Source organism: Labrus mixtus, chromosome 1, assembly GCF_963584025.1.
Source record: "Labrus mixtus chromosome 1, fLabMix1.1, whole genome shotgun sequence".
Taxonomy (NCBI): Eukaryota; Metazoa; Chordata; class Actinopteri; order Labriformes; family Labridae; genus Labrus; species Labrus mixtus.
The window spans coordinates 6,134,228-6,159,058 of record NC_083612.1 but is presented as its reverse complement, the minus strand read 5'-3'; the positions used below and the strand labels follow the sequence as shown (position 1 = coordinate 6,159,058).

Here is a 24,831-nt window from a genome sequence, read left to right as displayed (position 1 = left end):
TGAGAACAGGACGCTCCCGGTCAGATGGGGACGTATGGTCACCCCTAGCTTAGGGCTTCCGCAGTTTATACCTGTGTTGTCACAATATCCGAACCCGAATCCAGACACGACTCAAGTAAAAATCAAACTCTAGAAACGTGTTTTAATATCATGTTAGTGAAAAGACAGGTCGTATCAAAAACATTTAGACAGCTTCCTGATTTATACATCAGTGGACTCCTTCTCTGAGGCAGAATCCAAATACTCTGAGGGAGTTCAAAGGTTAACGGGACCAAATGAAATCTCCAGAAGTCTCTTTGGATCCGGCCTGAGAGGAGTCCGCTGAATCATAATCAGAACGCCCGAGGTCCTTCTCTAAGAGCACCGACCTCCATCTGTGGAGCGGCTGCACTTCAGTTTGTTTTTCATTTCTAGAATAAATTTGGAGCTTCATCCAAAAGCAGCTGGACGTAGTTGGAAGAAGGAAACAAAAACTGTGATTACATGCAGGCAGATAAAAACAACAACATCAGTGTGAGAGCTTCCACACATCACTTCCTCTCTCCCTGGCAGACTTTTCATTCAACGAGTTATTTATAGATCTGTTCTCGGAAGTCGAGACGTCTGGAAACCGGTTTGTCGTATTTTCCCCGTTAATGTGTGTCCCACAAACCCTCGAGGACAAACGACCTCCAATAAAGAAACAAACATGGACTGAAAGGATGAAACTATTTATTTGTAGGTTACAAAAAAAAGGAAATTATTCAGTATGTTAATAAAGATGGAAAACCTCCGCTGTGTTGTCGTCTTTGACTCAAACACACACACAATGCAGCTTTGAACAGGTTTTTAATCTGCCTCGGTGATGTCACTTCCACTTGCTCTTGATGTATCATAACTTCCTCTTCCTGCTGCTGGAAACGAGCTGCAGGGAGTTGTTTGAGCGTGCCTCTCTCTCTCTCTCTCCACAGCAGCTCCTGAGAGAGATTTCTCTCCTGCACAAATCTGTTCACACATTCTCCTGGAAACACATCGGAGTGAGGGCGGCGCTCAGGACGGGAATAAGGCGTTAAGACACCAGAGATTTTAGGTAGGAAATGTTCTCTGCGTTATAGACGCGCAGGAAGACCTCCAACGTGATTCTGACGCAAAGTGCAGAGTCGACTGAAGATTACAAAATATTTTCATGATTATCTCTTTGACTTCAGAAACAGACAAAATCAATCAAGACGTCTGTCCTCCTTCATTTCCTCGCAGTTTAATTTATTACTTTTTTTTTAGGGAATTAAAGTGTCTCTGTCCTCTGCGCTGACGGCTCATTACTCGCCGTCTCCTTGTGGAGTTTTTTTTTTAAAAACTTAAAATCAGCAGATTTTATCCCCAGTTGTAGAAGTAGATCTTCTGCCAGCTGGGGAGGTAATCCATCAGAGGACCTGAAGAGACAGAGACAGACGCAGAGATCATGTACCTGCAGGAGACAGACTCTAGTGGACACTGGAGGAACTGCAGCTGTAAAGTTGGACATTTTAACACGGGGCTCTATGGAGACTGACTCACTGCAACGTTATTATTTTGTTGACATGTAAAGAGCATTATGCAGCAGATACGATCTGATACTTACGCGCGATGAGTCCGATTCCTGGAACATGATCGGCCAGAAGTCTGAGCAGGAAGAGGATCTTTTCCCTGCGGATGAAGAAAACATGGAAACAGCTCAAAAACAATTTAGAGGAAACAAAGTCCTTACAAATATTTATCCAGACATGGGGGTGAGAAACGTTCAGGCTATTCTGAACCGTATGGACTACAAGCACAGATAGGGTCTCCTTTGAAAGCTAAAAGTCTGTAGTTTCAGAATGTGTTGAAATTCTTCCAAAAGTCTTTAAAACGTGCAAGCTGCAGGTGATATAAAGCGGGGCGTCGTCAGTCTGTTGGCGTTTAAAAACCGTCTTCCTGCGAGGTATCGATCGCCCTCCAGACTGAGAACACCTCGGACCTGACATCCCATTGCTTTTAACTTAAATATAAAAAAGATTCAAAGTGCTCACTCTGAGTATTTGTCATAGAAAGGTGATCGCAGAAGGTAGTAGAGCAACAGGAAAGTTCTCCTCCTCATCTCGGCTCGCTCCCATCGGTTCTGAAATTTTGCCTCACTGAGCACCGCAAAACTAAACAAGAGGGCGGGAAAAGATTCAGATTCTGTTTTGTACATTTTCTCCTCTTTACAGGATAAATAATCTGACTCAGCATTGAAAACATGGTCATTTATAAAAAAGATATTTAAGATCTAATACAGCAGAAGAGGAGGCTCCGTACCTGGAGAGTTCCACGGCTCCTGAGACGAGCCACGGCTTCCACGAGTGTTTCCCACAGAGCCCGAGAGAGAGCACTGATGAGAGGGAGGTTAAAGAAAAACCATCGGATAGAGACAATGGAGAGATAGGACAGTGGATAGAGTTGGAAATCAGGGAGAGAGAGAGTGGAATGACATGCGGGAAAGGAGCCACAGGCTGGATTCGAACCTGGGCCGCCCACTTTGAGTCACCAGTGCCACCAAACATTGAATGTGCGACTTTTTGATCCAGTAGATGTCGCCCTTGAGCTCCAACATGAAAGTAAAACAAACTGCTGATTGGCCACACCTCCTCCATACTGAAGCCTCCGCCCCCCCCCGCTTGCTGAGTCCATCCTGCTATCTGTGGATGTTTTTGTTATTTCTGAGATGTCAACAAGACCCTCTTCCTATTTCCACATCTACGGTGCAGCTCAGAGGATACCACGCTTTGTGAAGCGCCAGGAGCCGCTTAGAATGACGTCATAGAGCGTTCCACTTCCTTGTTTGAGCACGGTTGCATTCACATCTCCTATTGATTGATGAAACATGCCCGAGACCACCTCTTCAAGCGGACTCACTAATCAACTGGACTTTTGGAGTCAATCGTACTCGGATCACTAAAATTTTTAGTACATTTCGTCTCAATGTTTACTAAAAAAGAAACACATTTCAACGATATTTTCTCTTGAAGAACGTAGAGTAGCGTCAGAGACGTTTCCCCCCGTGTGGTGTAGAGCTGTTTGAACTGATGGAGGGGACAACAAAAAGGATACGGTGTACGAGCGGCCGACTGATGAACAAACACTCTGCGACGGTCTCCCGCAGCCTGAGCTCTGTCGGTCTGCTGTCGAGCGTCTCTCTGTTCGAGCCGCTGCTCTTATTCGGTGCTCCCCACAGCCGAGCCTGCAGGGACGGAGCTAGAGGGGGGGGGGGGGGGGGGGGCAATCAGTTAATCCTGCTGTGGCCCTGATAATAAACATGATGTCAAGCTAATGATTCAAACACAGACTGCTTATCCGTTTTAAACATTTGAACGACTCTCACCGCTGCCGAGTCGCCGGACGACCCGCCCTGATCTCTGACCCACGAAGCAGACGTCGTTTTGCTGCTCTCTGTTCTCGTCGTCTGAGGAGGAGGGAAAACACAACATAGTCACTTTTAAATTAATCTAAGACTCAGCTTGTGTAGTTTAGAGCAGCATCGATTGATTTATTTTGCCATTAAAAGACAACTTTTAAAGGTCACATATTCTCCTCCTCTTCAGTGTAAATAAGTCTCAGAGCTCCTCAAAACATGTGTGTGAAGTTTCTTGTTCTAAATCCACTCTGATCCTGTATTTGATCATGTCTATAAACCCCTCTATTTCAGCCCTGCTCAGAACAGGCTGTTTCTGTGTCTGTACCTTTAAATATGTAAATGAGCTGTGTCTGACCACGCCCCCTCTCTGGAAGGGCTTGGGTGTACTCGGGCTTTCTCGCTCCATGTCCTATTGTTTACGTTAAGAAGGCAGACTCAGAGGGCAGAACAAACACCTAGCTGTGGGAGTGTCACCCACCTGGGGGAGGGGCTACTGCCCTTTGTGATGTCATGAAGGGAAAATCTCCAAACGGGCTGTTTGAGCACACATTTTCTTGAACGTTTTACTGTTCACCCAAAGGAATTCATAGCAGACAGAAAGAGGAGAACTGACCTTCACTGACAAGCTCGGCTCCTCGGTCCAGGGGGATTATGGGAGGTGAAGTCTGGATGCCGGATTTGTACCACAGAAGAAGAACGGTGCGGAAAATTGCCCTGGAGGTCAAGGGTGGAAGAAAAAGTTGATCAAAGACTGGAGAGCTGGCGAGAAATGTTAAACAATACATAAAGCATAAAACAGTATTGTCCCACTCGGAGTCAAAACACACGAGACAGAAACTGAAGAGTTTGAAAACATTACAGGAAGGATCCGTTCAGAGACAGATCTTTTGTTTAGAGGAAGCATCACTCTCTGCAAAGCCACCAGACTCCATGACAAAAACATTCATTATACTCTGCAGCAGAACACACCAGCTGCTCTAACCATAGACTGTAAATATGAATATTTGAAGCCTGAGTGACCAGACGGGTGACGGCAACAACAAATATAAGAAGGTACCCTCATGAATGATCTGGGTATTTCTGTCTATATCAATCAAATCTACACCGTAGACAGACAACGCAACGTCAGCCGTCTGTTCCTGCAGGGGGCGCTGGAGTCCCACAGTGTGTGTCGATCGAGACATGAGCTAATCAGACCTATTTGTTTTTTTGAACCAGGCTGTAAACATGTTAATCTCTGCTGTAAAAACAGACTTTTTAGAATGGGTGTGTATGTGACTTCCTGTGCTTCTGCAGCCAGCCTCTAGTGGACACTTGAGGAACTGCAGGATTTTAAACTTCAGCATCTGCTTCACTTCTCAACAACGGAGGTTGCTGCTTGAGTCTAACACTATCTTGTATGTTTATTTGAGCTACAAACATTGAGTTGGATCCAAACTGAAGTCTCACAATAACAAAAAATACAAACAGATCAAGGCAGCGGGAGATCAGCTGATGCTGAGTTCTGCAGAATGAAAATTACTTTTTTTTGTCAGTTGAGTCCGGTGGATTCTGAGAGAACAGCCGTTTCTAGTTTTCTAAAAAAAACAAAATAAAAAAAACGCTGATGATGCAAACGCCTCTTCAGGTCACTAGAGAAAGATTTCTTACTTAAAGATCTGAATGAGTGTGATCACCAGCCAGCGGCCGACTTCCCCCCACAGCTTGCAGGCGCCCATCTCCAGGAAAACCTCCACGTACTCCAACACGGAGAGCCAGGTTTGGAGTCTCTGCTGAGAGAGAGACTGAACACACACACACACACACACACACACACAGTGAGGGGTCAGTCCTAACACTGACATGAAACTGGACAATACTAACAATGTTTACTCATTAAGTAGATTTTAAGCCAGTGTCAGTCCACTGGTCATGGACGTGTTTGCCGAGTGCTGAACAATAAATCGCATGGCGTGCAGACAGTCTATGGTCGTGCAGCGATCACAGGGAATAAACGTCACCACCCCCTCCCACTCGCTCCAGGTGAATTCTCCTGATTACATCCTGCTGCGTTCTCACATCAGCTCACTCTGACTTTCTGCAGAATAAATACGAGGAGGCTGGAGGAGAAACTCCGGGTGAAGAGAGAAACATTCAGCTGTTTGTGTTCACACATGACACTCAGTCTGAAAAACTCCAGCCCGACACTGGACTTTATAAAAAAAAAAAATCAAGCTAGCAATAATTTCTCAGATGTTATGAGAAAATCACTCACCGCAGGGAAGGCACATCTCAGGCCTTTACGCAGAATGCCGTCATTGAACAACACCAGCAGGTTGGAGGCAGAGTACACTGAAAAAGACACAACGTAATAAACAACACGTTTGTCCTCATTTCAGTTATGTCACTTTAGATTTTACTCTTTTTTTTAAGATACAACAAACACATTTTAGAGACTTTTTTTGAAAACATAAACTTAAAAAATAAAATAAAATCAGCAACTTAAGCATCAAATTCAAATTATTGCAAAAAAACAAAAAGTGACTTTTACTTACCTAGTTCAGAAATTACATGGGAATCTGCAAATCGGCCTGAAAGTGAAATAAAAAATAAATGAAACATTGTATACATAAGTGAGTGTGTCGTGTTTGTTAAAGTGAAACTCATCTTATGTTGTTATATTTAGATACTTGGATAACTTTTAATACCATGTGTTTTCAAACGACACAATCTGCATTATTTAACGTTTGAGAGTATCGAACCGGACAGAAGAAACTACAGAGGAGCTCTCTGTCAACACGCAGGACGGGGAACTGCTTTGGGCCCCCCCAAGCCTGTAGGGACGAATTTAAACCAAACCTTCTAACTTTAGATTCTAGTCCTGAATGCTCTGGATTTGTTTGGACCAGAGAAGGTAGGCGCTTTTAAGACACGCCCCCACACGGCCGTTTTGGACGCCCCTCGGTTTGCCAGATATGAGAGCAGTTATCAGGTCAACAGGTGTTGCAGCGATGGAAGCGGGCAAGAGAAGTGGTTCAGATAGAAGTGATTGTACCCGACCTAAAAGGCCTCTGCATGTTTCTAATAAGCTCCACGAGCAGAAACGTGCTCAAACTAGGATCAATATTGGAGATGCTTTTGAAAAATGGAGAGAAGTTAGAACACAGAAAGGTTTACAGACCCATGCAGAGCTGGATAAACACTGAAGCTTCAGTATCCACCACATGGTGACCTGCGTGAGCATCAACTCTAGAGAGGAGGGGGGGAGACAGCTCTCTACAATGTTTAGAATTTAGACTGCAGTACCCATTTTAAACACTAGGGGTCAGAGTTATATACTGCTCCTTTAATTAATAAAGTTTTTTGCTCCAGTTTTCATCTCTTCTATATTATAAAATGACAATGTTTATAATGTTCTTTATATTTATATTTTGAAAATGACACTAAGTACACTGTAAATAAAACATGTTTACAGTTTGATATTGTTTTCTGGTCATTCAAACAATGAATTCCATATTGTTAATAGGAGTGCTGCTGTCACTGACCTGCGATCAGGTAGGAGAGGGTCCGCACCGTGCTCTCCAGGTGTGCTGTAGCAGCTGGATTTCTCCTCACGTACTCCGTGTAGCGATCAAAATAACGACTCAGTTTGTCGATGTGCTCTTTGAAGTGAGACATTTCCGCTTCAATTTACTGTACGGTCACAGATAACCGCTTCATTTAGCCGCTGTTACCGGGAAAAAACCGCCGTTAGAGACGACTTTTAGATTTGTTTTCACCTGTACTTTTAGAGGAAACACTTCCTCGTTCTGGTCCGACTGTTATTTACGTCCCCGGTGATCAGGTTATCATACATTGGTTCCTTTTTACTGCGTAAGAATTCACGCTGCATTCAAGTGCCGCTCGGATTATCCTGTGTCTGACGTTAATTCGCGATACGATATGTGTCACAATACGATTTAATCACGATTTTTCTTCTTTTTTTTTTAAATACATGAGATTTAATTCCATGTATGAAAAAATATAATTTTTAAATGTAATTCCCTGACAATAAATTATGAAGCGTATTCGAAAAAAAACTGCACATTTTTAAATTTTCCATAAAAACTTAATTTGTACTTCCAAGATAATTACCTGGTTATTTCAGAAATTTCAGAATAAAAAATGTTTCCATGGGGCGCTGGTTGCGCAGTGGTTAGTGCACGCGCCCAATGTATGGAGGCTGTCGTCTCAAGCGGGCGGCCCGGGTTCGCTTCCTGCCTGTGGCTTCCTTCCCGCATGTCATTCCCCACTCTCTCTCTCCCTGATTTCCGACTCTATCCACTGTCCTATCTCTTCATTAAAGGCACAAAAAGCCCCAAAAAATAAAAATAAATAAAAATTAAAATAAAAAATGCTTCCATACTTTTCCTTATTTTCCTTAATAAGTAATATTATTTTATTTTGAGGTTGTATAATACAGATGACCTACGCAAACATACATGTATACATTTTATTTAACTACATTTTTCCGAGATACTGAGATAAATAAGTCAAGATCTCGAGAAAAACAAGAGAAATGTATACGTTATCGCAGGAACACAATAAAATAATTTCAGGTAAACTCATTTAAATTTGTTAATTCAGCAAGTTGGATTACAAAATGTTATCCAACACTTCCAGTTAAAATTGTACGATAGTTTATTTGACCATTGAGTCTTGATTTTAAAAGATGTACATTTTCAGGAAGAACAATAATTCTTTAGATCATCAAGTCGTACATTTACGAGAAACCAAACTCAGAACTTTTGAGAATACAAAGTCAAAAGATTGCGAGAAACCAAAATCACATTTTTTTGTCTTATAAAGTCAATCAATTACAAAACTAGACTCACAATGTTTTGGATCATAAATGTCATGAATCTTCGCAAAAGGGAAATTTGGAGATTATATATATTTTTTTAGAAACAAAACTCAGGAATTCTCCGAGATTAAAACATTCTCAGTTTTGTTTCTCATAAAAATATAATTTAATAATCAAAGTTTTTTGCTCTCTGAAATAAACAGCTCTTTTATTATTCTTTCAAATGGCCCTTTCACGCCGCCGATCATTTTCAAGCTTAATCGAAGCCTTCAAGATACATTTTCTCAATTGTAAAACTCATTTTTCCAATTACTCAGCCAGTACCTGAATGCATGTTTTGCACCCGGGTTCTTCTTCCGGACACGTTATTGTTGCATCAGCATCCAACCATCCAGCACTGTGGTAATGTCGACCTCAGGAGAGCCAGGTAAATGTTTGTTTTTAACCTTAAAGACGTTTTATTTGATTGATATGATCTTAAAGGTAACCGGTAACAGGATGATACGCCCTTTAAAAATCTGCACATTTAAACTGTGAGGTAATTCAGCGGGATGTGTAAATTTAAACACGAAGATCAATGAAGAAGCTTCAACAGCTCTTATAGAAAATAAATGACACTGTCTTCAATCCGGCATAAAACACTAGTATTTTATTTATTTTACGGAGTAAACACGAATTTGCAGCGTTTAAAATGTTTATTTTTTAAAACGCTATTTCGTTTGGAGTGTTTTGACATTAATGTACTTCCGTTCATTTAAAAAATAAAAGTCTTTGGGCTAAAAAAAATAAAGGGTTATAACTTATTTTTATTGTGATGTAATAATGTAATAAGGCGTAACATGGTAATGTTTCCCTACATTTAATGTAATCAGTCAATATGAATATATGATAACATATTTCTTATGTTTAAAATTATTAAACATGAATATCTGTAGTGTGTATTGTTGTCAGTTTTAGACTCAAAACATCTGGATTTGAAATAATATGATACTAAATTTAAATAGATAACATGAGGAAACCATTGAGTGTATATACAAGTGGACAGCTTCCTTGCGCTGAAACCAAGCGGCAACCTCCGGTCTTTAAAAATGAAGCCAATGCGGAAGTGCAAAATCCTGCAGTTCACCGAGTGTCCACTAGAGGCTGGCTGCAGAAGCATAGGAAAGCACATACACACCCATTAAAAAAAAATCAGTTTTCACAGCATAAATTAGCATGTTATCCATAGTTATATATCGTGTAGCTGACCTGATTGACAGGCGGGCGCGGTGTAACGGTTTGTCAGGAGGTTTAAAACCCGCCTCAGCTCCAGCTCTCAGCCTGTCGTTAGGTTGAAAGTTAGACTGAGACAGCATTTCCAGCATGGAGACCGCCATCGATAGGACTGCAGCGCCCCCTGCAGGAACAGACGTGTGACGTCACTAAGGCTTCATCCAGTAATATTTACAATCTGTGGTCAGGCCCTACTTTCTGATTCTATCAATCATTAAAAAAAACAGGTGCTATTGTTTTAAATATGTGGAGTGAAAAAGTACTGAGGCATCAAACCTGTTGACACCCTTAGGTGTGTCAACAGGTTTGTCACTCAGTGTTTGTTGGTCTTCGTTCATAGATGTCGTCTCCGAGAACCTTGTGGTCTACGTGACTCTGACTTGCACGTCTTTCTTTCAGTCTGCTGTTTTCACACGTTATCGACGGTTTGCTTTAAAAGCTGCATGAACGACTTAAATAAATATCAAGATGGAGGCACAGTGCCACCGTCTTGGACTTTCTCCCTCTCTATAAACCCTTTTATTGCTGTTAGTCTGTTGGAGCCACTTTCATTCTGACTCAGTTTTATTTTCTGTTATGCACGGGGGCAGAAGTTAGGTTTCAGTATGATGTTTTGGTTTCACACAGTGAGTGTTTCATTCTTAGAACAGCTTTTCTGTCCCTGCATGATCAAGAGTTGTTATTTGGGGGGGAGGGGAATTTGATTGACGGACATTTTTCTACTTTTTAGGTCATTTGTTTTATGTATTTGTTGTTCAGACACATTCAAATGAAAAGTTCCCTGAAGCATCAGATTTCTTGAGTTTAATGTCGAGTTCATTTCTGCAGAACAGTTATTCAGCATCCATCCATCCGTCCTTCTTCTTCCACTTACCCGAGGTCGGGTCGCGGTGGCAACAGGCCGAGCAAGTCGCCTTAGAAAATGTCATGAATCATTCAGAAACATTCAGTTCTTTAGCTCAGGGTTTATCTTCATATTAATCATGTGTTCCACCTTTTTAGTGCGGCGGCTCCGAGCGCTCAATTTGAAAATCTTTCAACTTTTCAGCAAGGCACTGAAAAAGAAAGTAGACGAGTTCTGAAATTCTTTAATAAAAAACAGATTGTATCATTTAAAACTTGTCGTATTGTAAATGTTGACATCCTTGTGTGTGTGTGTATCTTGTTTTATCAGAGGTCTAACGTGGCTCTGAGTCGGTTTCGAGGTGTTTTGTGTCTTATTATCTGTTTCCTTTTGAACTCCGTTTCGGTTCCTTAATGTGAGTTTGGTTCTCTGACTTTCTGTTGAACTCAGTCGGTGTGTGTGCTGTGAGTCTGATCCTGTCATCGCCGTGGTTACTCTCAGTCCAGTCCAGGTTAAAGGTGTGCTGCTGCTCCTGTTGGTGTCTTCACAGGCTGTTGTTGTCGGTAACTCTTTGCGACTGTTTGCCCTCTTGTTGTCTTGTTGTTTCCGCAGCCTTTGAGTTTGGCTTCTTGCTACAGATAGATGAGGAGGCCGCGCTGGCGGCGGCCCTGAATGACTACCTAATCTCTCGCAGCTACCTGGCTGGGTTCACCCCCTCCCAAACCGACCAGAAAGTCTTTAAGCTCCTCCGCAGGCCCCCAGACCCACACCATGTCCACGCTCTGCGCTGGTACAGACACATAGCGTCCCTGCAGCTGGAGCTCCTCCTCCTCCCTGACAGCAGCTGTGAGTAGACGGACAACGGCATGAACAGGCTAGACGTGTGAGGCTGTCTGAAGGCCTGAAAGCAGCTCCAACCCGCCCCTCTGCAAACACTCACATGCATGAACCCACAGCGCCTCCTGGCAGAATGATTTCACTCGAGCTTTGATCGCAGCGTGCTGTAACCGGGTGTGTGTAGCTGAGCGCTGAACTTATCGCTGTGTAAACATCGAGGCAGCAGCTGGGACAAAACCACACTCGCACATTTGCATGCTGTGTGGCTTTAACATCCTGGCTTTAACGGGCTTCTTCATTAAAGGGTCAGTGTGGTGATTTAAAACCCCTCCACATAGTTTAGGTGTCTTAAAGGTTGAAACCCTTTCACACATGCACTCCTGAACGTTTCTAGAAGTGACACGCCAAAAGAAAACAAAATGAAGGAGTTTTATTCCCAAGTGAGCAACATCTGAGACGCTCTCACACCGGTGACAGGATTTAAACATCATCACCGCGACCTCATTTGCTCGTCCCCTCGCTTGCTGTGAACGCTCCTGAGTATTACCTGCTGCGTTCTCACGTCAGCTCACCTCGACCTCATGCGGGAAATTCACTACGGGGGGGGCTGGCAGGAAACACTTCCGGGAAAGTTCACTCATGCAGCTCGCTCCAAAAGATGTTTCAGAAGTCTTGTGCATGTTTTGATGGAGCTTTCTGTTACCATGCCAATTTTTCCCGCTCCGTCTGCGTCTGTAATGAACAGGCTAACAGTAAATGTACTAATAACGTTGTTATGCTGCAGTGAATGTGATTTATATATTCAGCAGCACAAACGACAACACGTGTATTAAAGAAGAAGGGTATCATTTGCAATGGATTGTGGGATGTGTAGTTCCTTAACTCTGGATGAAAAATGTGTACACAGTACCTTTTCTCAGTTTTTTTTTTTTTTTTTAACGCAGTTTTTGCGCCGAATCAAATGTTTTATTGTCACAAGTATAGGGGCGGCTGGTAGTCTTGGTAACAGGCTTCAATCTCTTGATATAAGGATTTTGTAAAACTCTACTTCTGGAGCCAGAGCCGCTGCAAAAGTGGGCGGCCCCTGTTGAACTCTGTATGTGATGTAAAAAAAAACGATTAGTATAGTGAGATTAAACTTTTTAATCAGTTTAATCCCTCAGTGTTTCTCATCTGTCATTTGAATATAACCTCTTTGTTTTTAGGGTATAAAATGTTAATCATCAAATTACCCACTTTAAGGCGCAGTATGTAAATCCCACCACCAGGGGGCCTTCAATCAAACAATAACAAAAGATGACGTCGAGGCTGGCGGGGAATCATGGGAGTGATTCTCTCTGCTTCTCTAGTTTCAATGATTTCTTTCTTTGTTCATTTCAGTGAAAGGGAAGCGGGTTCAGCCCCCCTGGTCTCCACCAGCAGGAACAGACGTGCCCCAACTCCGGCTCTACAACAGCCTGACCAGAGCCAAGGTGAGAGGAGGGGAGATTATCTCGTGGAGGATGTTTGTCAGGATGCACACGAGATGTTCATGTTGCACAAAAAGTCAGATGTATTAAAGGAAGAATGTGTCGACTTTTTTTTAATCAGTTTTCAGGTGTTTGACGTGTTAGTCAGTCGACTTGTTGTCATGGTGATCTTTTGTGTTTCAGGAGCCGTTTGTTCCTCAGAACGGGAACAAGGTCACGTGGTACTGCTGCGGGCCGACGGTTTACGATGCCTCACACATGGGACACGCCAGGTAAACGTGGCGTCGTCAGGATGAGATCGTCATCCACTCCTCTAGCATCATTTATATTCCTGTCACTCCACTTTACTCTCTTTCTCATGTCGGTAGAATTTAACTCTAAACTGTCTCTTCAGGTCGTACATATCCTTCGACATTCTGCGGAGGATACTGCGGGATTACTTCAAGTACGACGTCCTGTACTGCATGAACATCACAGACATCGATGACAAAGTAAGTCTCATTAATAACAAAGAGTCTCTGACCCCTAGTGTTTAAAATGGGTACTGCAGTCCAAATTCTAAACATTGTAGAGAGCTGTCTCCCCCCCTCCTCTCTAGAGTCGATGCTCACTCAGGTCACCATGTGGTGGACTCTGAAGCTTCAGTGTTTATCCAGCTCTGCATCGGTCTGTAAACCTTTCTGTGTTCTAACCTCTCTCCATTTTTCAAAAGCATCTCCAATATTGATCCTAGTTTGAGCACGTTTCTGCTCGTGGAGCTTATTAGAAACATGCAGAGGCTTTTTAGGTCGGGTACAATCACTTCTATCTGAACCACTTCTCTTGACCCGCTTCCATCTCTGCAACACGTGTTTGGTGTAGCTGCTCCTCTGCTGTCTGCAAGTCAGGGAGTTGTGGGGGGGCGTGCTGACACACACACTTTTCACTTATATGCAGCAGAGGGACGCATGGGTGGACACACAGATATATTTTGAGCAGAAGTTCAGTCTGTAGGGACTTTTGCTGGGAACCTGAGGGTCGCTAGTTCGAGTCCCGGTGCGGTTGGTTTGTCTGGTAGCTGGAGAGGTGCCACATCACTTCCTGAGCACTAACCAGGTGCCCTTGAGCAAGACACCTGATCATGCCTTTGTCCCCTCTCTGAAAGGTTTAGTTTAATACGTCATCATGTTTAATTGAAAGTTCAGATATTTGATTGAAGGAACAATCTTTCACATTTCTTTTCAGGATGTGCTCCTTTCTGTTTGTTTCTCTGGGACTCGTGTAAGCTTCGTGTTTGTGCTTCTCTCCGTCAGATCATCAAGAGAGCGCGGCAGAACTTCCTCCTGGATCAGTACAAGGAGAAGAAACCCCAACCTGCTCAGATCCTGCAGGACGTCCTGAGTGCCAGAGGGGTGAGAACTAACTCCCGGTCAGCGCCGGATTCACTAAGACCTTGATTTTTATACGGTGCTGCTGAAGAACATGGGAAATGGTTCTCACATCTTTTGGTTTCTCACGAGTGAATGTGTTTATCATGGGGCGGCTGTGGCTCAGTGGGTAGAGTCAATCGTCTCTTAACCAGAACGTCAGCTCCTGAAGCTACATGTCCGATGTGTCCTTGGGCAATACACTGAACACCAAGCTCCTCCCACTCCTCCGTCTCTTTACTCAGCAGCCTCTACCATCAGCGTGTGACTGTGTCGGTGTGAACTGTAAGAGTGTCAGAAGACGAGAAAATAAATATTCAAGCTCAAGTCCGTATTTTTTTCTGTTTTCCAGCCGTTTCAGACCGGCTTGGCGTCGACCACGGACCCAGATAAGAAGCAGATGTTGGAGAGGCTGGACGCCGCTGTGACGGCCGCTCTGCAGCCTCTGCAGGCAGCGATGGACAGCAAAGCATCAGACGAGGTGGTTCAACCTCTGGCCCAGGTGAGACTGAGAGGACTTGGTGTATGTACAGTAACTTCCCTCTCGTTGGGAACAAAGATGATGCTTATATAACTTCAGGAATACATGTCAGAGCTCAGTTCAAGCTGATTTATTTCACGTGTGGGCAGGTTATTATTTACAGGGTCCAGTCAGATTCTTCAAAGGATGAAGAAATTTCCGAGGCTTTTTTTATCAGCGCTGCTCACATGTGCACAGATATTTTTGTGTACCCAAACACGTTTTTCTCGGCTTACCTTCTCTCCCCCACTTACTGTAAAATAATTATTTCATCTAAAAAGTTGGCTGCGTCCTTTATACCTGTGCGACCAAAATACTAGCTTAAAATGCTGACACATGCGCCGCCATGACCGCAAATACACGCGACCTGCCGCGATTGGAAACTCGCCTCTGTTCATCATCACAGGAAGACAGTTTAAACCCTGACCTCCAGATTCAGATTGAAGGTGACTTGTGGCGTGCTCTTTTGATCGTAAGATAAAAGTTGCTTGAAAACTTTGATGTTCTATAAATTGATGATTTGAATATTTGAAATCATGGCCCATCCCCGTTGTTACCTCCGTCTTATTGGTCCTGGAATAATTACAAAGTTATTTCATATTTTCACCCTGAACTCTCTGATTGATTTCTTCTCCGTCGGTCCAACATGCTTTAAGTGAGGATTTAAAAATAAATTAAAGTCAAATGTAAATGCAAAGACGTCCTGATGACCTGATTTGTTGAACGTTGGCGTGTGTGTTTGTTTCTTTAAGGCACTGCTGGAGAGCTCCAAGGACCTGCTCGCTGATTGGTTGGACAAACAGTTTGGAAGTCAAGTCACAGAGAATTCAATCTTCTCTATTCTGCCCAAATACTGGGAGGGCGAGTACCACAAAGACATGGAGGCTCTGAACGTGAGTGAGACAAGACCAAGGAGGATCTCTAAGTTCCACCAAGCGGTCCAGTTCAGTCCGGTTCAGTCTGGTTCATTCAGTCCGGTTCATTTAGTCCAGTTCAGTCGGATTCAGTCCGGGTCAGTCTGGTTCATTCAGTCCGGTTCATTTAGTCCGGTTCAGTCCAGTTCATTTAGTCCAGTTCATTCGGATTCAGTCTGGTTCAGTCCGGTTCATTCAGTCCGGTTCAGTCCGGTTCAGTCCGGTTCGGTTCATTTAGTCCGGTTCAGTCCGGTTCATTTAGTCCAGTTCAGTCCGGTTCATTCAGTCCGGTTCAGCCTGGTTCATTCAGTCCGGTTCAGTCCAGTTCATTTAGTCCGGTTCATTCAGTCCGGTTCAGTCCGGTTCATTCAGTCCGGTTCAGTCCGGTTCATTCAGTCCGGTTCAGTCCGGTTCGGTTCAAGGACAGAATGAACTAAACTCATGATCGTGTGTGTGTGTGTGTGTGTGTGTGTGTGTGTGTGTGTGTGTGTGTGTGTGTGTGTGTGTGTGTGTGTGTGTGTGTGTGTGTGTGTGTGTGTGTGTGTGTGTGTGTGTGTGTGTGTGTGTGTGTGTGTGTGTGTGTGTGTGTGTGTGTGTGTGTGTGTGTGTGTGTGTGTGTGTGTGTGTGTGTGTGTGTGTGTGTGTGTGTGTGTGTGTGTGTGTGTGTGTGTGTGTGTGTGTGTGTGTGTGTGTGTGTGTGTGTGTGTGTGTGTGTGTGTGTGTGTGTGTGTGTGTGTGTGTGTGTGTGTGTGTGTGTGTGTGTGTGTGTGTGTGTGTGTGTGTGTGTGTGTGTGTGTGTGTGTGTGTGTGTGTGTGTGTGTGTGTGTGTGTGTGTGTGTGTGTGTGTGTGTGTGTGTGTGTGTGTGTGTGTGTGTGTGTGTGTGTGTGTGTGTGTGTGTGTGTGTGTGTGTGTGTGTGTGTGTGTGTGTGTGTGTGTGTGTGTGTGTGTGTGTGTGTGTGTGTGTGTGTGTGTGTGTGTGTGTGTGTGTGTGTGTGTGTGTGTGTGTGTGTGTGTGTGTGTGTGTGTGTGTGTGTGTGTGTGTGTGTGTGTGTTTGTTTTTAATAAATCGTCTCTGCGGTCTCCAGGTTCTCCCCGCAGACGTTCTCACCCGGGTCAGTGAATACGTCCCCGAGATCGTGGACTTTGTGGAGAAGGTCATCTCCAACGGTTACGGGTAAGTCAACAAACTGCTCGTGTTTAAACCTCCACGTTGTTTGCGTATTTATTGGTAATAATCTTTTTGTTTTTCTGATGTTTCCAGGTACGAATCGAACGGCTCCGTGTACTTCGACACCGCAAAGTTTGACTCCAGTCCGACGCACTCGTACGCCAAACTGGTGCCAGAGGCGGTCGGAGATCAGAAAGCGTTACAGGAGGGAGAGGGTGCGTACGTTTCAGCCTCAAGAACTTCATTCTTACTCCCTTAAAGACCCCGTGTGCACATTCACAACAACATCCAGGAACCTGAGGGGCCTAAAAAACACATCATTTGTGACATCACATCGAGTGTCACAGCTTTATCGCTGTCTAAAACAGGGGTCCCAAACGTCCACCCCGTGACCCCCAAAATAAACATCCCTGACTCTCGGGTCCCTGGAGGCGGTTAAAGTAGATAACATAGTGTACAGCCACGCCCCATCACTAATAACAACCCGCCCCTTCCTCTGCGTCCCGTCTTCCTGCAGGCGATCTGAGCATCTCAGCGGACAGATTAAGTGAGAAAAAGTCGCCCAATGACTTCGCCCTGTGGAAGGCGTCGAAGCCCGGAGAGCCGTCGTGGGACTCTCCGTGGGGGAAGGTGAGAGTCGTCGCTGTTACACCGAGACACAAAAAAAAAAACGTCTTCACAGGGATGAAGTTTATTTAAAAAAACAGAACGAAAATGAGGAACGTTTCTTGATGCGTTTCTTTCAGGGGCGGCCCGGCTGGCACATCGAATGTTCGGCCATGGCCGGATCCATCTTGGGGGAGTCCATGGACATCCACGGGGGAGGCTTCGACCTCCGGTTCCCCCATCACGACAACGAGCTGGCGCAGTCTGAGGTAAACAGCTGACTCGTTAACTTTTTGTGCAGAGAACATTGAAACAGGAAACGGAGTGAAATACTCACCTGGATCACATTGTTTGTTTTGTTTTTTCTCGTCCAGGCTTTCTTTGAGAACGATTACTGGGTCCGGTACTTCCTGCACACCGGACACCTGACGATCGCTGGCTGCAAGATGTCCAAATCTCTGAAGAACTTCATCACCATTAAAGACGCTTTGGCGAAAAACACAGGTGACTCCTCTGCTTCAGCTTCACGTCGTTAATTAACGTCCGAGGCTGCTGTCGCGTTTTTACATTCAGATTCAGGTTTTTTTATCGTCCCGCCAGGGGGAATGTGTTTTACAGCAGGAGCACACAGAGTCCATCGTAAAATCAAAACAAAACAGAATCAGAACACAAGACAATATGAGACAAAGCAGTAAAATCAGTCATCATAAGATATCTAAAGTGTAAAGAGGAGGAGTGCAAATGTGCAAGAAGAGCAACCTGAGGGCTGATTGTTATTTAAGATATAAACTGCACTGAGGACAAATGAGACCTGGAGCTGTTTAGTGTTCCTCACAGGAGCTGTAAAACAACAACCTGAGGGTCAAAGGTCAAACTCACTCAGAAGAGGGTGAGTTGAGCAGACCTCGGGTGCGGTTGAATTGTCATTTTTGCTTAAGAAGGTTCCTAACTGAGTGAAATGACCCGGAAGCATTTAAGTGGCGGCCATGATAAGAGCCGTTTGAATTCTCTAAAAGTTAAGGAAAGGTGGGTCAGTGCTTCCTTTATAACCTCCTTTAGGATACACTGGACCATCCTTTACGAAAGGAGATGAGATATGACGCCCCACAATTCCTTGCGGCCGCAACATTTAAAGCGAGTCGCACATCCGACCAAAATGAATGAGCTCATGTAAGGGATAAAAGATAAGACACATTTTTATCCAGATGATGTTTTATTCAACATGTTTCATTCAGTTAAGAATGTTTTGTGCAGTTGTACATTTGTATGTTTAAAACATTATGTATATCTTGCATAAATGTAACAATTAATTTCATACATTAATACATATGTTGATGTTGATTTCTGATTGGACAGGAAGCTGATGGTTTCACTTTTCTTACTTGTAGCCTGGTAGTCTATATTTCTTTTATTTCAGTCCCAACCTCGTGTTAATTAGGATTATTTCACCGGTAAGAAGACACAGGGGAAAGTTATTTTAGATGCGCTTTTTGTAGTCCATTTTCAGAACATCGCATATTATTACGTCGCCTCCTAACATCTTTCCTTAACCTCATGACGTTTCCCCCGGGGTTAAGGTAAAGTGGATAGTGAAAGATGATATGCACCCCAGTGTAGCCTGAGCTCCTCTTGCTATACCTTCTTCTGTGATGTGTTTTCAGGCTGAGCTGCTGCTGTAAAGTTCTTCTCTCTGACTTTTCCCTCCAGCCAGTATTTATTCAGAGTGAGCTGAGAATTTCAGCAGCAGTCCTCCTCTCCACAGTTTCAGGAGTGCAGATGTGCAAACAGCTTGTTTATTTAACGCTCCGTCTTCACTCTTCGTCCCCCTGCAGCTCGACAGCTCCGTCTGGCTTTCTTGATGCATTCCTGGAAAGACACCCTGGACTACTCGTCGAACACGATGGAGTCGGCCGTCCAGTACGAGAAGTTCTTGAACGTACGTGACGACGTGACAGATTTACCTCTTCACTTCAGCGCCGAGAGATTTCTATTTCTCTGATCTTCTGTTTCCTGTTCTTACTTTGTCTGAATGAAACAGGAGTTCTTCCTGAATGTCAAAGACATACTGCGCACTCCTACCGACATCACCGGTCGCTTTGAGAAGTGGGAGGCAGCAGAGGTGGATCTGAACAACAGGTGAGGGGGTCGACATGTAGGAGATCCATTAAACACTTTCTGTAACAGGATATCGTCTTAAATTCTTCCTAGATGCTATTTTTTTAACCATTCTTCAACTTAATAACTTTTTAAACCTGCCAGTCATTAACCCCAACAGGAAACTATAAAGAAAAGAACATATTATAAACAGGACCACCCACAGAGATGGCTGGGCCCCTGAAAAGACCCGGGGCCCCCCTCTGATGTAATTGAATGTGGATTAGTGGTGTTAGCGTTAGCGTTAGCCTCTTGGCTAACATTTGCCTCCTCGTCCTGACTTGGATCCGCTTTTGGAGCTAACTGAAAAAATGTGTTGCAGGCCCTGGCATGGTTATACACAGTCCTCAAAGTTAAATTCAATAGGCCCCGCCCACAATAGAGTGGTGCAGGGATGGCGTATTTTGGTCGGCTAACCTGGAAGTTAGCATTGCGCTGGTTCCCTCGAAAGAAAGCAGAAGATTATTGGCAAAAATTATTTCTATGGGGGGAAAATGTACGAAGCTTACAAGTTTAGTTCATCAAGATAACCATCACAAAGGAATGCTACTTTCATAGTTTCTGAAGCTTTGATGCAATCGGAGAAAGTAAAGCGCTAATGTCAGGCCCTCGATGTGGCTGGGTCCCAGAAAGCTTTACCCCTCGATGGGACCCTCCGTCCTCTCTGGACTTCTCTGAACGTTTGAAGCGGGTAAAACAAACTTCATGTGTGCGTTCTCGTGTCGTCCAGTTTCTACGACAGGAAGTCAGCCGTCCACGAGGCGCTGTGCGACAACATGGACACTCGCACCGCCATGGAGGAGATGAGAGTCCTGGTCGGTCAGAGCAACAGCTACATCGCTAACAGGAAGAGCGCCAAGCTGAAGCCAAACCGCATGCTGGTGGAAAGCATCGCCGTGTATCTCACCAACATGCTCAAGGTAAGCGTGATTTAAATTTGTACCCGCATCATATTCTGCAGTCAAACAGGGCTGATGACGCTCCCTCTCGGGCCAGTATCACTCGGTAATGTGGTTGCCATGTTTGTTGCGTTACATCCTCCATGTGGTTAATAAACTGAGTTTCAAGATTCTTTCAAGATTCTTTCATGTTTCTTCCAAGAAGGATACGAACGCCACGCCTCCATTCGGAGACCATCTGTCGTTTTTTAAAGTTTGGGTCGTTGTCTTTTTGTCTTTAGGTATTTGGTGCAATAGAAGAATCCGAGTCCATCGGTTTCCCGGTCGGAGGACAAGGTCAGAACGTCGATGTGAGTTAAAGAGATCTTTGTTTAATGCTTCATGTTTGACCCGGAAATGAATCTGCAGATCTCTGAAACTCGTCTGAGATGTAAACGCCGTCCTTCTCTCTGTTTGTCAGCTGGAGAGCACGGTGATGCCGTACCTCAACGTGCTGTCCGATTTCAGAGAGGGCGTCCGGAAAATTGCCCGAGAGCAGAAAGGTAAGATTTAAAAAAAAAAAAATTGATTTATGTCATTTTCCAACAAAAAAAAAAACCTTAAAGGCGCAGCATGTCAGTTCCACCACCAGGGGGCTCTCAATCAAAACTATTACAAAAAAATGACATCGAGGCTGGCGGGGGATTAATGGGATTGATTCTCTCTGCCCCACCCCCGAAAACGACCTCTGAGTTGACTGTAGTCAAGACGACGACGTTTACCAAGAACATGTTTACCGACGAGCCAATCAACAGACAGCAGTGTGTCTAGCTCCGCCCTTGAAGGTCGGATCAGTGCACTTGGCGCCCCAACAGATGGGTAGCAAAAAAAAGTAGGACGGTACAGATTGATTATTTTGGTCCCATTTCAAACTTCTGACAGTGGAAAACGCCAATAAATACGTTCTGTACTGAACTGAGCCGGGCTGTGATGTCATAACCATCCGACTGACCACGAGCTACCTGAGAGCAACAAAACATTATATATAAACATAACAATAAAGACAAGCTGTTCGTTGGGTCTAATTGTAATCGCAATGCATTGTGGGATACGTAGTTCCCGCCTTCCTTCCTAGAAGAAAACATTTTGTTTTTGTGTCATCGCAAAAATAAATATTGAAGTAAGGATTTTCTGAAAAGTCAATGGAGGATTTGAACGGGGAAATTTACTTCCTGAACCAGCCGCCGAAAAAGTGGGCGGTCAGCGTTGCGCTCTACTCTGATTCACTCGTGAATAAGTCACATTGCAGAAGGGTCAAATCGGAGAAGGTGAAACACTGGTCATTACGTTTTATCAAACACTAACTACCTTCAGAGTTTGTTTCTTCTTTCTCTAATAATTCAATTGTTTTAATCTCATGCAGTGACTGAGCTGCTGCAGCTGTGTGACGTCGTCCGTGATGACACGTTACCGGAGCTCGGAGTCCGACTGGAAGATCATGAAGGTAACGTGAGATCATCGATATCTGACAACAAAACGTCTGACTGTCATCAGAGCGCCGCCGGACGCTTTTTCATCCACCATTTTTCCTCCGCGCCGTTCTTTACGCGTCCTGTCTTGACTCCCCGCTGTGAACACCAAACTTTTCCAGGCGAGCATACTTGAATGTGAAAGCGTCTGCTGACTGCTGCTGGCTGTGTTACAGGTCTGCCCACTGTGGTGAAACTAGTGGACAAGGAGACTCTACTGAAGGAGAGAGAGGAGAAGAAGAAGGTGAGAGGAACCTGCGTTTTTATTTTCATTATACCTCCAAGAAAGCAAAGAGTCTCAAATCATGGAGGCACAGCGGGGTCTTTTGTTTGGAGCAGTTTGTTAACCATCAATCTGAAGCCTCGTTCACACATGCAGAAAACTTTCTGATATTCAAAGACTGAGCTGCATGTGTGAACACAAACTTATCAGGAGGAATTTTTTAGAAATTTCAGCAGTGCATGTGTGGACACGGCTTGAAAATTAGGAGTTGAAGACCCCCCGATTATGCCCGACTGATAAGTTACATAACCTACCCCATGACCGTAAGTCGCCACCAAAACCCAAACAGCATCACCGCCTTCAACAGAGAGAATCTGTCGATGAGAGCTCCAGGTAGTGACCACGACGCTGATACTGCCTACCCGACCACGTCGCCCCTTCTGGCCCTCACAACTCAATCCTGTAGACTTAAGAGCAACAAGAGCCGGGACATCACCGGTGTTCGTCCGATTAGTCCAACGACTCCTTGGGAAGGCCGGAAAGTGCAGCGTCCCGGAGTCAACCCCCCTCCCCCCCTCCCCCCCTCGTCATGCTAGCTCTTCATACCCACATCCTCGTATTTAAAGATTGTGTTTGAACGTTCTTCTTCTTCTTCAGATGGAGGAAGAGAAGAAGAAGAAGAAAGAAGAGGCTGCTAGAAAGAAACAAGAACAGGAGGTGAGTCTCTCACATGGTTTCATAAAGAAAGAGTCCGCCAGTGTTTCTCCTCTTCTAATGAACAAATCCACGGATTCTTCTCGACGTTTCAGATGGCTAAACTCGCCAAGATGAAAATCCCCCCGTGTGAAATGTTTCGCAAAGAAGCCGACAAGTATTCCCAGTTTGACGAGACGGTAAGTTCTTCATTCGCTGTGAGTCTGACTTCAGAGAAAGAAGTTACCAAAGCACGAGCAGTCTTTTGTTTGAATCTCTTTTTTCTCTCGTTTCCGTGTGCAGGGTTTCCCCACTCACGACGCCGAAGGAAAGGAGCTGAGCAAAGGGCAAGCCAAGAAGCTGCGGAAGCTCTACGAGGCCCAGGAGAAGTTGCACAACGAGTATCTGCAGATGAACCAAAATGGAAACTGAGTGTGTGCAAAACCATCCCAAGCCATCCGCCCCACAGAGAAACCTGCAGAATAGATGTCACGCCCGGAGACGCCGGGGTCATCGTTTGTCTCGTTTTCATCTGAAAAATACAGCCAGAGATTGTTTTTAAGAATGACGGTTAAAAAAAAAAAAAAGACACTTCATCAGTCCACACAGGCCATGCATCATTTAAAAAATAAAGGGAACAGAGAGTTCATTCTTCTTTTGTGTCTTGCAGCAGAAATAAGCAGCAACTCAAGTGCAGCTTGATGATTTCACAAAGCAGCCCAATGCTAATAGAATAGAATTACTTTATTGATCCCAATCTGGGAAATTGTGGAAACGAGGCGCCGTTAGCATTCTGCTAGCAGCGATTTCAACGTTCATGTTTTTGGACTGAAAGTCTGTAACACTGCCAATCAGGTGAGGGGTTCGAAGTTTAAAGGTGGAGTCAGTAGCATTTTTTGTTGCAGCTTGTAAACACAACATTCAAACATGGCCCCTCCTCCTGGGCTCATCGCTCCCAGAAGCCCCGCCCCCTGCAGGAAGTAGTGTGTACGTTTACTGCTTGTACTTACACTGCAAGCTAATGCACGCTAGCGCAAGCTAACCGGCGGTGTTTGTCACCTGTGCGTCCAACAGGAAGTAGACCAACTTTAGTCCACGGGTAAAAGACAACACAAGGTTCACCCTCGTTTTAGAACGAGCTTTATCCACTTGGTGTTTCTCCTCACTCTGATTATATTTTTTCTTCTTTGCTGCTACGTCCACGTCCGTCATATTCACCGGTTTGAACGGCGTCCAATCACTGAATTGTATCCACTCCTAAACTCACCTGCTGCGCTGTCATTGGCTGGAGGAAACACACCAGCTCCGCCCAGAAACATCCCGAGTCAACCAGAACAAAGCAGAACAGTAAAATCCAGTCAGAGGACAGAGTCTCTGTATGGAGGCCCAGAAGGGACGATGGAGCAGCTTCACTTTAGGAGAAGTCTGTATTTTATTTTGAAGGGGCAAGCTGCTGACTCTGCCTTTAACAGATTGTGATGAACTTAGATTTTTGTAGTAAATCACGAACCCAAATCCATGTCAGAAAAAGATCCACGGTGTAAAAGGAAAGTAATAAATTGAAGAAAATCAGAAATCAAACGGTGTAAGGTTTTGTCCTTGAAGTATCTTCACAGCTCTTTGAATGCACTCTTCCAAAAGATGCTCCTTCATTTTGCGACTTGGATCAATTTGCAATCGTTTCCTGTTTACAATCTGTATTTGTCTTTTCTTCTGTACAGCGTTGAGGTCTCTTCCTCGGGCTGGCTGCACACTGAACGGTTTTAGAATTTCATTTTTCCCATAGCAGCAGAAGATCCAAAGGAACCAACGAGAAATGAGAGCTCAGGAGCTCCCAGGAAAATATGTGGTTAGTAGCTGAGATTGACAGATAGCAACATGCAGTAATATGATGAGAGAGAGTCCACATGACCATTCTGTGAAAATAAAAGCATTCTTATTGTCTAAAGAGAGAGTCCCTGAGTTGTTCTTTTTTTTCTATGACCGCTTGCCTCACACTCTAAAGAGCCCTTCAAACCTACACACACCTTTTTGTTTTTTTAGATATATTTTTGGGGCCTTTTTGCCTTTTATAAGATCGGACAGCTGAAGAGAGAGTAGCGGA

The 24,831-nt window shown here is 44.3% G+C and overlaps 2 protein-coding genes across 3 annotated transcripts; one reads left to right on the top strand and one right to left on the bottom strand.

Annotated features, from left to right (window-relative positions):
• Positions 1–694: 694 nt before the first annotated feature.
• pex16 (peroxisomal biogenesis factor 16) lies at positions 695–7,218 on the bottom strand. Its single transcript, XM_061042163.1, has 11 exons — positions 6,916–7,218; positions 5,926–5,961; positions 5,646–5,722; positions 5,042–5,175; positions 4,005–4,105; positions 3,359–3,439; positions 3,088–3,231; positions 2,296–2,368; positions 2,028–2,147; positions 1,601–1,665; positions 695–1,412 (listed from the first exon to the last, which is right to left on the bottom strand). The coding sequence occupies exons 1-11, from the start codon at positions 7,046–7,048 to the stop codon at positions 1,354–1,356; spliced, it is 1,023 nt and encodes a 340-aa protein (XP_060898146.1). The 5' UTR covers positions 7,049–7,218; the 3' UTR covers positions 695–1,353.
• A 1,317-nt stretch (positions 7,219–8,535) lies between these two features.
• On the top strand, positions 8,536–24,308 carry cars1 (cysteinyl-tRNA synthetase 1). 2 transcript variants are annotated; one of them, XM_061041768.1, is made up of 23 exons: positions 8,536–8,640; positions 10,942–11,175; positions 12,547–12,638; positions 12,819–12,907; positions 13,030–13,126; positions 13,928–14,026; positions 14,394–14,543; positions 15,314–15,454; positions 16,562–16,650; positions 16,738–16,859; positions 17,162–17,274; positions 17,391–17,519; positions 17,625–17,754; positions 19,083–19,186; positions 19,289–19,386; positions 20,135–20,324; positions 20,585–20,653; positions 20,764–20,845; positions 21,706–21,786; positions 21,988–22,055; positions 22,692–22,751; positions 22,844–22,927; positions 23,031–24,308. In XM_061041768.1, the coding sequence occupies exons 1-23, from the start codon at positions 8,619–8,621 to the stop codon at positions 23,157–23,159; spliced, it is 2,472 nt and encodes an 823-aa protein (XP_060897751.1). In that variant the 5' UTR covers positions 8,536–8,618; the 3' UTR covers positions 23,160–24,308. The 2 variants fall into 2 exon arrangements, with proteins under 2 accessions (XP_060897751.1, XP_060897832.1); XM_061041849.1 differs by lacking the exon at positions 10,942–11,175 and having other exon boundaries at positions 8,539–8,640.
• Positions 24,309–24,831: the final 523 nt, after the last annotated feature.

Excerpts from the sequence above, each read along its gene's own strand:
- pex16 (XM_061042163.1), bottom strand. The coding sequence starts at position 7,048 with ATGTCTCACTTCAAAGAGCACATCGACAAACTGAGTCGTTATTTTGAT. Across the intron at positions 4,106-5,041 it reads ACACTCATTCAGATCTTTAA|GGCAATTTTCCGCACCGTTC; the intron begins GTAAGAAATCTT and ends CTTGACCTCCAG. Across the intron at positions 3,440-4,004 it reads AGCCGAGCTTGTCAGTGAAG|ACGACGAGAACAGAGAGCAG; the intron begins GTCAGTTCTCCT and ends CCTCCTCCTCAG.
- cars1 (XM_061041768.1), top strand. The coding sequence starts at position 8,619 with ATGTCGACCTCAGGAGAGCCAG. Across the intron at positions 13,127-13,927 it reads TCACAGACATCGATGACAAA|ATCATCAAGAGAGCGCGGCA; the intron begins GTAAGTCTCATT and ends TCTCTCCGTCAG. Across the intron at positions 14,027-14,393 it reads ACGTCCTGAGTGCCAGAGGG|CCGTTTCAGACCGGCTTGGC; the intron begins GTGAGAACTAAC and ends TCTGTTTTCCAG.